General features: G+C 43.5%; 1 protein-coding gene across 7 annotated transcripts in view; it reads left to right on the top strand.

Moving 5' to 3' along the window:
• ptpn13 (protein tyrosine phosphatase non-receptor type 13) overlaps nucleotides 1-12881 on the top strand; it is a 28124-nt gene that overhangs the window by 7465 nt on the left and 7778 nt on the right. For 4 of the 7 annotated variants that reach the window (XM_061292479.1, XM_061292480.1, XM_061292478.1 and 1 more), the window contains 21 exons: nucleotides 413-579; nucleotides 1803-1868; nucleotides 1950-2135; nucleotides 2803-2890; nucleotides 4112-4744; nucleotides 7912-8004; nucleotides 8083-8176; nucleotides 9119-9335; nucleotides 9654-9728; nucleotides 9805-9973; nucleotides 10047-10182; nucleotides 10257-10395; nucleotides 10487-10642; nucleotides 10863-11045; nucleotides 11176-11338; nucleotides 11422-11806; nucleotides 12014-12093; nucleotides 12164-12217; nucleotides 12303-12392; nucleotides 12480-12587; nucleotides 12676-12807. In XM_061292479.1, coding sequence (XP_061148463.1) covers nucleotides 413-579; nucleotides 1803-1868; nucleotides 1950-2135; nucleotides 2803-2890; nucleotides 4112-4744; nucleotides 7912-8004; nucleotides 8083-8176; nucleotides 9119-9335; nucleotides 9654-9728; nucleotides 9805-9973; nucleotides 10047-10182; nucleotides 10257-10395; nucleotides 10487-10642; nucleotides 10863-11045; nucleotides 11176-11338; nucleotides 11422-11806; nucleotides 12014-12093; nucleotides 12164-12217; nucleotides 12303-12392; nucleotides 12480-12587; nucleotides 12676-12807 — 3414 coding nt within the window. Of the gene's footprint in view, nucleotides 1-412; nucleotides 580-1802; nucleotides 1869-1949; nucleotides 2136-2802; nucleotides 2891-4111; nucleotides 4745-7747; nucleotides 7785-7911; nucleotides 8005-8082; nucleotides 8177-9118; nucleotides 9336-9653; nucleotides 9729-9804; nucleotides 9974-10046; nucleotides 10183-10256; nucleotides 10396-10486; nucleotides 10643-10862; nucleotides 11046-11175; nucleotides 11339-11421; nucleotides 11807-12013; nucleotides 12094-12163; nucleotides 12218-12302; nucleotides 12393-12479; nucleotides 12588-12675; nucleotides 12808-12881 lie in introns of those variants that run through there. The other 3 variants (XM_061292483.1, XM_061292476.1, XM_061292482.1) reach the window with 2 other exon arrangements.

Here is a 12881-nt window from a genome sequence, read left to right as displayed (position 1 = left end):
AAATTCCAGCTTTTGGAAAGAAAATGTTTTAAGTTCATACTGCGCCTCTCCTGGGTTTTTGTATCACTTGGAAGAAAAGAATTTTACAGCGCTGCTCAAACATTCCTTTGTATATTTTTAAAGCGCGCTCTGACCGTGGCGCTGGCTGCGGCTCGGTCGGAAAAAGTACATTTCTCCCAAAGGCCGTTCGTCTGCGCCTCTGTGCTGCAACAGCTATCTTCTTGTTTGTTTACTTCCACCATCTTGAATTTACTCAGCAGTCTCATCCAGGCTACAAATGTTTGAGATTGAATGCGACAATCTCTGTTGTAGTGATTTACGTTCTTGTTACAACAGCTTGGAATTGACCTAATTGGATGCTTCCTGATCTTATCTCCCAATTGTCTGCCCCGCCTCTCCCCTCCCTCCTCAGACCCTTCCGCGATGGGCTTCATCATCTCCCCGTGGTCTCTCCTGCTCATGCCTTCAGGCAACATCTCCTTCACAGACGAGTACGTCACTCAACAGGACCTGAGAGCCTTCACCGCCCCCGAAGTCCTGGAGGGAAGCACCCTGACTTCTGTCTCTGACATAGAAAAGGTACAAAAACATTTGCTTTGAAATTCTTTGGTGTTTAGGATTCCAGCCGTCATGTCAGAAGCCCGAGCAAACACTGTGAGTGAGTGTTTGGCATGTGCCACCACAGATGGATTATATTTCAAAAGTTTTACTACTTAACCACTAAAGTTTTTTATTTTTTTATTTTTTTTATGAAGCTTCTTTGGTGAAATTCCCTCAAAGCACCTTCACGTTTAATGACGCATAACACACATGGATATAGTTTCAATCTTAAAAGGCTGAACGAGGAAGTTCATTGACCTCAGACTTCTTAGAAGAGACTTAGCCTTCATGAGTTGGGACGAGGGGGCGGGGCTATGCCTGGCCAAATTATTTTAACATCTTTATTTAATTTTTCCAAAAAGTTATTAGCAATATTTGATAATATATTTGTAATGATTTAATTTTTCGAAAATATTATTATCAATATTTGATGATAGATTTGTAATGATTCTGTTGACTCTTCTTCCTTCGTTGATTGTTTTGGGTAAACACTACCATCTTACTGCCCTGCGAGGTCCTGAGTTCCGGGGCTAGTTTATTTTGAGCACACAATTTACAAATCTGTTTCCTTGGCCGATAAGACTTGGCCAATTTTGTGCATTTGTAACAGTTGACTGCAATGTCTTGGTTTTTGTTTTGTTTTTTAAACCACACCCCCCTCTATTAGAGTGTTTGCCTCCAGTAGAGGAGCTGAAAGCTTGTATAACTGCATTCCCCTCTCCGGCACGGTCCCGCAGACCTCAACACACTTTTTCGCTGAGTCAGTTTTCCACCACTGGTCTGTCTCTGCTCGACCCTGAAGGTTTTTTTTTTTTTTTCCTCAGGGCTTGAAACTCTGATCCTCACTCATTATCACTTGCAGTGAGCTCCAAGTTTTTCTCTCAACGAACCTTTCGTGTTGCTGTTTTTATTAAATGTCAACATTTTCAAAAAGTGTGCCCCGGCCTTGAAAAGTTATGTTGCATTTCTTGGCCGTCACAAAGTTATTCTTTCTCCTACCAAGACTAACATTGAGGGGAAGTCAATTTTCTTCCCAGCGCCGAGTAACAGGAGAAAGAAAGTTTGGGGAAAAATGTCCTCCATTTCCGTTTTGAGACTCGAGCATTTCCAAAATAGCAAGAATTTGACACCTCTTGTGTGACCTCATGTTTTTTGTGGTGTTTTGTTGTTCTTGTTACAAACACAACTCTTCTCTTGCGCAGATGCACATGTACTCTTTGGGGATGACCCTCTATTGGGGAGCCGACTATGAGATACCCCAAAGCCAGGTGAATTGCGGCCGCTTGACGACACACTATCGCTTCCTCCTCAGCTTGTGTCGTAACTTTTGACTTTTTGTCTCCATCCAGCCCATGAAGTTGGGGGAACACCTGAACAGCCTCCTCCTCAACATGTGCGACGATGTCACAGTGAGCCGAATGTCACTGCGCACGGTGCTGGACATCTGCAGCAAACATATTCGAAACTCCACCTGTGACCCTCCGTTTTCGTATGTTCGGAAGCTGGTCCGCTTGGTACTCGGGAGCCTTTCCCAGGTATGTTCTTTGTCAAAGCAGCTGCGACCATGCGGTCCATCATGATATTAAGAATATATCATTGAGAGAATTTCAGAACGCTTGGAAAAATAAAAAAAAATCAATAATCTCTGATTTAAGATCAGATCCACAATTGAAGACGTAGCAGGAAATGTCTCTCTTTGGAGGCTTGCTTACAAAAATGTTCATTTCCGTGTTTACAATACCTTAGCATTAACAGAAAGTAAAAGCGATTGCGGAATCCTGTGTTTTTAGTTTAGGAATTTAGTTTCAATTTTAGTTCAGTTTCACTATTTTACAGCTATTTTTAGCCGGTAGCTAACTTGTCAGGTTTACTTTCATATTACTTTTATTGATGAGACAATTTCTCGCTGCCTTACCTGGGATAACGTGTGTTTTACATAGCTGAAAACCAGCCAACAAACTCCGCAGTGCAAAGCCTGATCTGCATTTATTAACATGAATCATACTGTCACGAAATTACCTTGCCCACATGTTTACAAAAAACCTCAAAAGAAATCAGTTGGAGGAGTCTGTAGCTAATATTGGCATGTAGCTAACACTTATTCCATCGCCTCCTTCAACGATGTCATGATTGAATTTTGTGGTCTGAAGTAAAGATTAAAAAATGAATAATACATTTGTGTTTTTGTCTTCTGTGCCTCAGCTGGACGGTCTTCTAACTGACAGAGAGTCTCTGCCTGAGCGGAGTAAGGAAATTCGGGAGAGGCTGAGGGGGAAAGGCTTGCCTTCAGGTAACGTCAACATAGAAAAGAAAAGAAAAAAAAAACTCGACAATCCATTTATAACCCAAATATACTCTATGGACAAATCACGGTTGAATTGCACTTTTGCCAGTTGCATCCTCACTTTCCACGCAAAAGCGAGTGCAAGTTTTCGAGGGCCGTTCAGGATCAGGCTTCGATTTCGGAAAGTATGACCAAATCCTCCCGGTGGTTTTCTGAGAACATGTTTCCAGACCCACAGAAAAGGGAGAGGGAGCGTGCAAACATGTCCGCCGTCCCGATTATGTAAGCGTGGCATGGCATTGATTAGAGATGCATATTTTGAAGAGCCCCGAAGCCGCCGCCGCTGCTGCTGCTGCTGCTGTTGCTCTGCTGTTTGTGTCCATGTTTTGTTTCTGTGAATGAACACTGGGCAGCCACAGCGGAAAGAATCTCATTTAGATTTTGAGTGTCTTGCTTCTCAGGCAGCAACTTCCACTTCTATGTATGAATGGCTGTTTTCGATTGACTTTAAGAATGAATTCCTTTTTGTTTTGGGTATTTTCTACTCTTCTATGTTCTTGGGAAGACCACACTTTCTAACAGCAAGTTCGAGAAATCTTGCTCAACAACATACTTGTTACTGCTTAGCTTTTCAAGATGCTTCAGGAACTGGAACAGAGAGTTATGTAATTACTGTAAAACGTAATTACCCCAATTAAACCTTATCCTTCTTAGGCTCATGCAGACTCTGTTACTAACCAAAACAGCAGCTCTTATCAAAGCATTTAAACCATCTCTGCGGTGTGTAAAAGCATGGCTTGAAATCATTTTTTATTTCACAATTTGGGAATAAACGACTACATTTGAAAAGCTCATTTGTAATATTGATGAGCAATTTTTTATCTTATCTAGAAACGTCAGTGGCTAACCAAAACAGCAACACTACAAAGTGTGGAGTCTTGAATTAGGTCTCTCTAACATTTTTCATTTTTCCATCTGTGGTACACCCAAAATAAAAACATGACAAACGGGAAAGAAAAAGCTTATTTGAAGAGTTAATCTTTTGAATGCTCACTGAGCTAAAATCTCTCACTTGTTTTTAGCAAAAGTAAAGCCAGCTTTTCAGCGCATTCGACTGTGGAGGTTCCACCCTAACCCTATTTCTCGGTTTTAATATCTGTGAAACTGTGAGTATTTTGAGAACTTGTTTGATTTCTAAGTGAATCTTTTCTTTTGATGTCCTTCTAGGAAGGAGCGCAGCCCCCAGGGTGTTGGAGCGCTACCGGGCCAGATCTCAGGAGCAGAGCTCTCTCAACCGGGGTCTCAGTCGCTCCATGGGATCCCTGTCGGTGCGCGACAACATGAGGGGGGATGAAGGGGCTGCCCTCCAGTACCCCCACTGTGACTATCACCCTGACTCGGATTGTCCCGGCGAACTGTGCTCCGCGCTCGTCTCACTCCAGCACCAGCACGCCTACCCCTACCTGCACCCCCTTCACCCCCAGCAAAAAGGCCGACCTGTGGAGCTGGACCGCAGGTCTTTACCCTTTCACCCCACAGACCTGAGGGCAGTTCAGACCAGGAAGTCCTGGGCGTCCTCCGTGGACTTGGCCTGCATCGACCCCGAGGCCCTTCGTTTCGGAGCTCTGGAGGACGCACGGCGAGGCAGCAACGCGTTAAGCACGCAAACAGTCGGCAGGACCAAATCGCCATTCAACCCATCCAGAGAAAGAAACTCTCGCTGTTTTGATCTTGGCGCTTTAAAAAACCGGAATGCCCATCACCTCTCTACCCCGTCAGTCAGCTCAGGCCTGCCCGGTACCTATGACCTCATCAAGGAGCGACAGAGGAAGCTGCAAATACTGCGACAAGCCGTTGATGGTGAGTCCATCAAGTTGCTCTTCAGTCTTTCACTACGATAACACTAATTGCTCATAAATTAAGTCGAACCCCCTCAAGTCAAACATAATCAATCAGGCAATGCTTGTTGAGTCCCAGACTTGAACTACCCTGAAGCTGGTTCAATTTAGCAGCATGAAATTTGGTAGGCAAGTCTATCATAACTAGACTCGCAACTAATTCCCAGGAACTCATTTCCGAAAGCACACAGGAAGTCGGACATTTTGTTTTGAAGCTGCCATTTTCATTGGTCTATATTTAGTATGCAATGCCAAACATGTCATACGTTTACACGCTGAGCTTTAAAATCAGGTCTTTCCTGATGTTTAATATTGGATCATGACGCATACAACAGGCCCTAACAATGCACGGTTCTTGTCATCGTAATCCACCGACGCACCTATCAAAGTCACACCACGAAACGTTGCGCAACCGGAAAACAAAAACAATGCTGTTTCATCGAGAGAAATCTCGCAGGTTAATAATGTGACTCAAGTCTCATCACGTCATGTTGCGTTTTACTTGAAAGGATTACGCCATCCGGCATACAGGATGTTACTTACTGGTATTGCGCAAGAGCAAAACTATGCCTGGTTCAATTGCAATTTGGTCAATATTCTTGTCATAGAACTGATGAAGAGTCCTCACTAAAACAACCATGCAGACTGGCCCATATTTTGCGTTCACCAGGCCATAAAAGAAGAGACTGCGTGGCAGCGCCAATGGGGACGTCCATCTTTAACTGCCGCACGCTCATTTTTTATTTTTTGTAAATTGAAGTTGACTTTGTGTGAGTCACTCGCACGGAGCTGTCCAAGTTGCTCCTTCTAATTACAGGCTTGCTTAATTCTAGGCTACCACGCTGTGTCATACATGTACATGTAGCGTGTCTATGCCTCCCCCCCCCCTTTTATGTTTTTTTTTTTTCATCAACGCTGCATATTCTTGTGAATTGCACAATTTGGGCCCCAACCTCTCAAGCACAAACAGCTCAATTGTCGAAGCGGGAGTGTTGAAATTTTTTTCTTCCTCTCTCAGCATTTACCAAGAAGTTCTTTGTGAAGTTTCCGCTAACCAGCTGGGCTGAGTCACATGTGGACAAAGACGTCTGCTGCCCATTTCGAGATTGTATTCTTCTCTCTTTTCATAATAACATGAACAGCCTTCGTTGCCGCTCGTCCTTCTCCTCCTCCTCCCTGTGCTCAGGCAGCTATTTTCGGCGCACTGGAGCCGCAGCGCAGAGCCGTCCTTTTCTTCCACATCTGCGGCTTCTCCTTCTGTCCCTCCCTTTCTGCACTCTCCTCTTTCTCCTTTGCGGAGTTTGTTTCATTGTCAAAAGTTGCCCAAATCTTTTTCTTTTTTTAAATGGAAGAGAATGGCCGTGGAATATTTCAACCTGTCAAGGTAGAAGGAAGGCTCTATCGCTGTCCTTCATCCCAAAATTCTTTGCACGCCGCCACTCCTGAAACACATTTCAACAATTTGTTAGAACCTTGGCAATAACATTTCAACGTAAGGCTGTGACTGATATGATAAACGTGTGGATCGGGCCAGCTCAAATATGTCTTATTCCATCTTGAGCGTGGTGTGAATGGGGCTTTTTGCAGGGGGGGGATGTGTTCCTTGGCTTCTTCTTCGTTCTCCTCCTCTCACTCCTCTCTCTTGTTTCCTGCAGGAAAGTGATGGCGCAGCAGTGGTCAGTGCTCTCAGGTTTCACCCCCATGCACAGTGCATGAAGTCTGTCTGAACATGTGTGTGTGTGTGGCTCACTCTGGACTAAACATTGTGTGTGCGCATGGGCATGTTTATACCTGGTCGCTTTCATCTTACACCACCTCAACACAAGGTGCTTCAATGTGTTCCAAAAAATCTGGACTCGATAATTGGAGTCATGTGTAGCGGATGAGGGAATTCCAAAGGTTATTGGACTTTTCCGGCACTAGGCAGCAGGTCATGTGGCTCAGAGTAGTGGCCGCTCCATTTAGGACAACACTACGGAACGGGGAGCCTTGATTAAAGGTACTTTTGTCCAACAAGTCAAATTTGACTAATTGTCTGGCAGTGTGGCATGCTGACCCCAATGGAAAGTGTTTTTTGCACTTGTAGGTCTTGAACAGATGCTGCAAGGGCTCATAAGCTGTCCAAGTGTTTTACGAAGAAACCAATTTGCTATATTTAACTTTACACGAAGAGGGGAGCCAATTTGACCTCGCCACATCAGATTTCTGATTTAACGGGTAGAATGTTCCCATGAATGAAAAGTAGGCCTATTAGCATTAGCTCGGTACGCAGTTCAAAAAGGCCGTGTTTATTTACGCGTACTATACTGTACTGATTTTGGTACAATGTACGGTTTTGTTTTTTTTGTTTTTAATCTCACAGCTCTTGAAAGCGACGAGCTGTAATCAATCTTTGTTTAATGGACGTGACACTAGGTTGAGACTAATTCTATTTTACAGTTTGGAATGGCTGATGTTCTGCAAGACTTAATAACAGTATTTGAACTTTTATTGGCAATTATCTTGTTTGGGTTCTTTGTAGTAGTTTTTGGGAAAGTAATTGTGGTTCTAGTGTTTGACTAAGAGTTGTCATGGCAGTGGCGTTCGAAGTAGTGGTGGTGCTGCTAACAGAAGTAGCAGTTAGCAATGTTCGTAGTAATTGTGCTCGTCCAAGCAGCAGTCGGTGATTAAACGGAAAAGAAGGGATTGTCTGTCTTTGAGTTTGCCGTCCTTGCTAGTTCGATTCAAGGATCTCACAAGAGAAGACGTGATGTCAATAAAAAATAAACTTGCGCAATGACTTGGGAATGCCACACATTTAAGCTAGGTAAGTGATACTGAAGAGCAGGACTTTCAAGTTTTGACAAAGTCATCCGAGATGCGTTTGTTTCACTTAGATATGTAGCGTATGTGCACGACACGCTCAGCCGGTGGAGCAAGACGTCGCATGACAGGCATGCATGCTTAAGCGCTTCCTCCATTGTTGATGTTTACCAACATAATGATGAGAAACCTCAACTACCGTGAGAGCAGGATAGATTGTTTTATTAAACCAATCACCGTTCTAGAAACAATTTGTGTGGTTTTTTTTTCAAGGAAAAAGCGCTCTCTTCTTTGTTGCTGGTTAATTTGTCATTCTTCTTTTCTCAGAACCAAATCTCACCCACCACCGGCACCACAGTGATTACAGTTCGTCCAGTGAAAGCCCCTCGGTTGCCTCCTCCGATCCAGACTACAGACATGGTACACAATTAAGCTGCTTGACGCACTGTGGACAAATTGGAGCCTTTTCACGTACCTATTCCCCCGTGTTATTTGCAGGGAAGAAAACAGCCGACGCGAGACGATTCGGATCACATCTGGCGCTCTCCTCGGAACACGACTCCCTGTCCATAACCAGTCACAACAGGCACAGGTAAACACGACTTGACACGATACATTCAAAGCTTGAACTAGGAATGCCCCAGAAGTGTTAGAGAGGAAAATCTTGCCCCAAAATGTCAATCATTCGCTAATTTCACCTACATGAGTTTGTTTTCCTTTTTTGGGGAATAAATTGCATGGAAATAGATAAAGTTAGCAGGTAGGTACAAAACAAAACAGCACGCAAAATGGTTGCCAACACAGCGCTGTCAGAATAAAAAGCAGCCCGAAGGGGAACTTTTCCACTTGTGTAAACATTTTTGAAATGCGAACAAACATCATCGATTGAGCAATGCAGTTTAGGAGCTTCCCGGTTTATCTAAAAATAATAATATTAATAATGCTGTGTCACCTATGACAAAATACTTTTCAACTCTGCTTTGGTGGTCAGAACCTGTCCTGGAGTCATTTTGGTAGTGCTGCATTACGATAACAAATGTCCTCTGTCTTGTGTAAGGATTTTTCCACGTTTGACAACCCCCCCCCCCCCTCTGGCGACTGATAAGTGGCAGATAAGAGTATAAACACACACACACGTACTCAGCGAGTTTTTCACAGCGGGGTCAGCCCCCATGCTTGGCCAGTGAGGTCATCGGATGCAGCGTCCACACTGAGCAGCCTCTATCTCGCTAATCTTCTGGCATTAGCAGAGCAGAGCTGCCTCCTGCTTGCTGCAAAACAATGTTTTCAATTTGTTACATAGCACAACACCTGTTTCCAAATAGGAAAGAACCTTTTTTATTTTGATGTTTCACTACTCACATATGTACTATTTTCATTTTTAAAATTCTCTGCTTCAATACGTTTCACAGCTAAGCATTTTATTCCCAGTAACCATAAAAAGCTAATTATTAGCTTTTGTATAACTCAATTTTTTAAATTTGCTGAACGTTATATGTGATTGTAAACATCTTAAATGTTCTCCTCCTTGTAGGCAATATGAAGGAGCAGCTGATGAAGGTTTAGCTGGAGCTGAGCTGCTCCTCCAGAAGCAGGAGGCGGAGGTGCAGCGTCTGCAGGCACATCTGGCCAACAGGTTGTCCCGGGCCAACATCTACACCTTGGATGACACACTTGCTCCTTCGCACGCTTCCATGCTGGACCTCCAGGACCCACCGTACACGTCTCACATGCCGCTCCGTAAAGCCAAGGTCCTTGCTCTTCTTATTTTGGCAAAGTGCTGACAACAACATAATTCACAGTAGCCTCTGGTGATAATTGCAACTGTGTGTAATGTTTTGGGTGAAGTCTTCCTTTCACCACAAACTCAATTAACTATCATTTAAGGACAAAAAATTGTTGGCTGTAAACTGTGACCATGACTTCACATAAAGCTGAGAGAGTTTTATGACGCCGCCCACACGGAATAGTGGACCGCACATTTTTCGCTTTTCATAGCAATGCTTGGCCCCTGCCGCAGATATGAAATATTGTCCAAATTTTTTTTTTTTATGTTTTCGCTTCAACAGCTGTTTCACGGACCAGAGTTTGTGAAGATGGCCAGTGAGCCCAGCGTCGCCCTCACTGTTCCCTCTTCCATAATGGTGAGAATGTTTTTTCATGCTGATGGAGCAAACGCTTTTGATTATCCAGTAAGCAATTAATTGATTTTCATCATAGAAGCGTAAAGGTGAGGAAGTGCAAAGGAAGCTGAGTGTGGTGTTACTGAGCGGCCAGAAGCTGCAGCTGACCTGTGACCTCAAGGCCTTGTGTAAAGACACGCTGGATATGGTGATCGCTCACGTTGGCCTGGTCGAACGCCATCTCTTTGGGTTAGCTTATCTCACAGGTAGTGTACTGCCGAGAAAAAAAGTATCCAGTGTCCTACCTACCTTTGCTAAAATCGCCCTCACTTTACACAGAAAATGAGTTTTTCTTCGTTGATCCTGATGTCAAGCTATCGAAAGTGGCACCTGAGGCTTGGAAGAAGAAATCTGATGTGCCTTTTAACCTTTACCTCCGCATCAAGTTTTTCCTTGATGATGTCAACCTAATTCAGTGAGTTCATATGAATCTATTGTTTTTGCGGAACTGTATAATCATAGTATTTGTTTTTTTTCCTTGAATAACAGACATGCTATGACCAAACATCAGTACTATCTCCAGCTGAGGAAGGACATCCTGGAGGAGAGAATGCGCTGCGACATGGAAAATGCCATCTTGTTGGCCTCCATAGCCCTGCAGGCGGAGTTTGGTGACTACCAACCTGAGGTATTCAATATCATGCATTACATATTTTTAGAATAAGTTAGGAGCAGAAAGTTTTGCTTAGTTTTTAATTTGATAAACTTTGCCTGGGCAGCAGCTTATCGGGAAGACGTACTTCCGAGCTGAGCACTACTTGCCTGTGTCAGTCTTGGACAAGATAGACCAGACGACCATCAAGGAGGAGCTGCCAAAACTTCATAGGAACTACTATGGAGCACTTGAGTCAGAGGCCGAGTTTGAGTTCCTCAAGGTCAGTTTAGAGCAAAATGTCTCCGTTCAGTGGAACATCAATGCCATAAAGCTAGTTGACCTAGTTTTTTTTTTTTCCATATGAAATAATATATCATTTTATTAGCTATATATAAAAGTACTCTTAAAATTCAGAGACCCACAGTAAATTATACTTTTATACGTTTTATGAGTATCATTTCTGGGAATTGATATATATTCTTTTTTTTATTTTTCATCAGGTGAGCCAGAGGTTGCCCGAATACGGTGTTCATTTCCATCGTGTGCTCCCCGAAAAGAGGTCCCAGACTGGCATCATGCTGGGCGTCTACACCAAAGGGGTTCTCATTTTCGAGGTCCTGAATGGAAATCGAACCTCAGTCCTAAGGTTCCCTTGGAGGGAGACAAAGAAGATTTCGTTCACTGTGAGGACATTTTGTTGAAGAGTGTAACCCTAATCTGGTTATAACACTTTGGGTTTGAACCCTAAACTAGCCAACCTTTTTTGGTCAAAACTGTAGCTTGACCTAACACAACTCTTTGCTTATTCACCAGAAAAAGAAGATTTGTCTTCAAAACACATCAGATGGAATCAAGCACGTGTTCCAGACAGACAGCAGCAACACATGTCAATATCTGCTTCAGCTCTGCTCTGACCATCACAAGTTTCTCCAGCAGATGAGGGCTCTCCAAAGCAACCAGGAGCTCCAGGACCTTGGTAGAAAGAACACAGATTTATATCTGCGTTTTAAATAAACTTAACCATCTTTATTCAATAATTTTTTAAATCTTTATTTTTAGTGAGCACACCTCTGACTGGCTTAAAGCATTCCTCGGCTCGTCAGGGTGTGGTAAGCAGAGCTTTGAGCTCTGGCAGCCTGGCTCCTGCTCTGTCCACACACTCAAACCCAGAGCACTTGAAGAGAATCTCCTACTCAGAGGTGGCTCTCAACAAGGCGCCGCCTGGCGCCTTCCTGATCCAGGACCAGCTTAACTTTCCAGGGTTCCATCCTGCAAAGGTACACCCCAATCCCCGGCCCATGAGCCGCTCACTTCACAACCTCGGCCAGACACTGGAGGCCTTGGAACAGAGCACAGCGGAACGATATAGCGGCGGCCTGGATCGGATTCTCCCCGGCCAGCGCGCCAGTTCAGACACAGACTCACTCTTGCACCAGACCAACACGTGAGTTAAAGTGATTTGTAACAAAAATACTCACACTCTGTACTTGAGTCTTATATACTGTTGTATTTGTTTACAATGATTGATTGCTAACTCCCACAAGCCAGGGTTCTCTATTGAGTCTAGTGACCCCCAGTGGTAGAAACGAAATACTTAATATTCCACTTTTATTTTACTTACTTATTACTTTTATTTATTTCTCTAAAACAGACCAACCTGGAGTCAATTAGAGTCCAAAAGAGAATCAGACTCCTCTTCTATTGAAGATGCGGGACAAGCTTATGTGATGGGTAAGTAACTTTGCAGACAATGCAAGAAAAAAAAAAAGCTCTCGAAGGCTCATTTTGTGCCTTTTTTCAGGGGTCAGTATGCACAACTCCACTGGACAGCCATCCACCCCTACCTCTGCTAATGGTATGTTTTTTTTTTTTTTTTTTGTGTTCTATTCTTTTTATTCTCATCAACTCAAACCACATCAAATATCATTTTTCTTTAATAGATTCCCTGAAGAAAAAAGTCAACGCTTTGCCATCTCCAGAGAAACAAATCACATCAGTAAGCCTGAAGAAAGATGTGAAATATGGGCTTGGTAAATAAAATTTTCCCCCTTACATGCATTGTCATTTATGTGGTGTCGTGTGATTTGCGTTCTTGACATCAGTGTATATATGTTCAGGGTTCCAGGTGGTTGGTGGGGAGAACTCGGGTCGCACCGAAATGGGTACTATCATCAGCTCAGTCACACCAGGGGGTCCCGCTGATGTTAATGGTCATCTCAAACCCGGTAGACCCACTTCACTTTTTCTTCCCCCTTAAATTTGACCAGTTGTGCTTAAAACTTCGTCACGCTTGCTACATCCATGTGATCACAGGAGATCGCCTAATGGCTGTCAACGATCTGTACCTGGAAGGGCTCTCTCACGCCGACACCATTGAAGTGCTCCAAAATACTCCAGATGATGTTACCCTAGTGGTTTCGCAGCCCAAAGAGAGACTCTATAAAGGTAGCATTCCAATCGTGATGTGGCCTAAGATCATTGTTAATAAATATTCAGAAAACTTATTAAATAGGGTTCCA

Source organism: Syngnathus typhle, linkage group LG12 (assembly GCF_033458585.1).
Source record: "Syngnathus typhle isolate RoL2023-S1 ecotype Sweden linkage group LG12, RoL_Styp_1.0, whole genome shotgun sequence".
Classification (NCBI taxonomy): Eukaryota; Metazoa; Chordata; class Actinopteri; order Syngnathiformes; family Syngnathidae; genus Syngnathus; species Syngnathus typhle.
The sequence above is the reverse complement of the archived record's forward strand: the minus strand, read 5'-3'. Positions and strand labels throughout refer to the sequence as shown.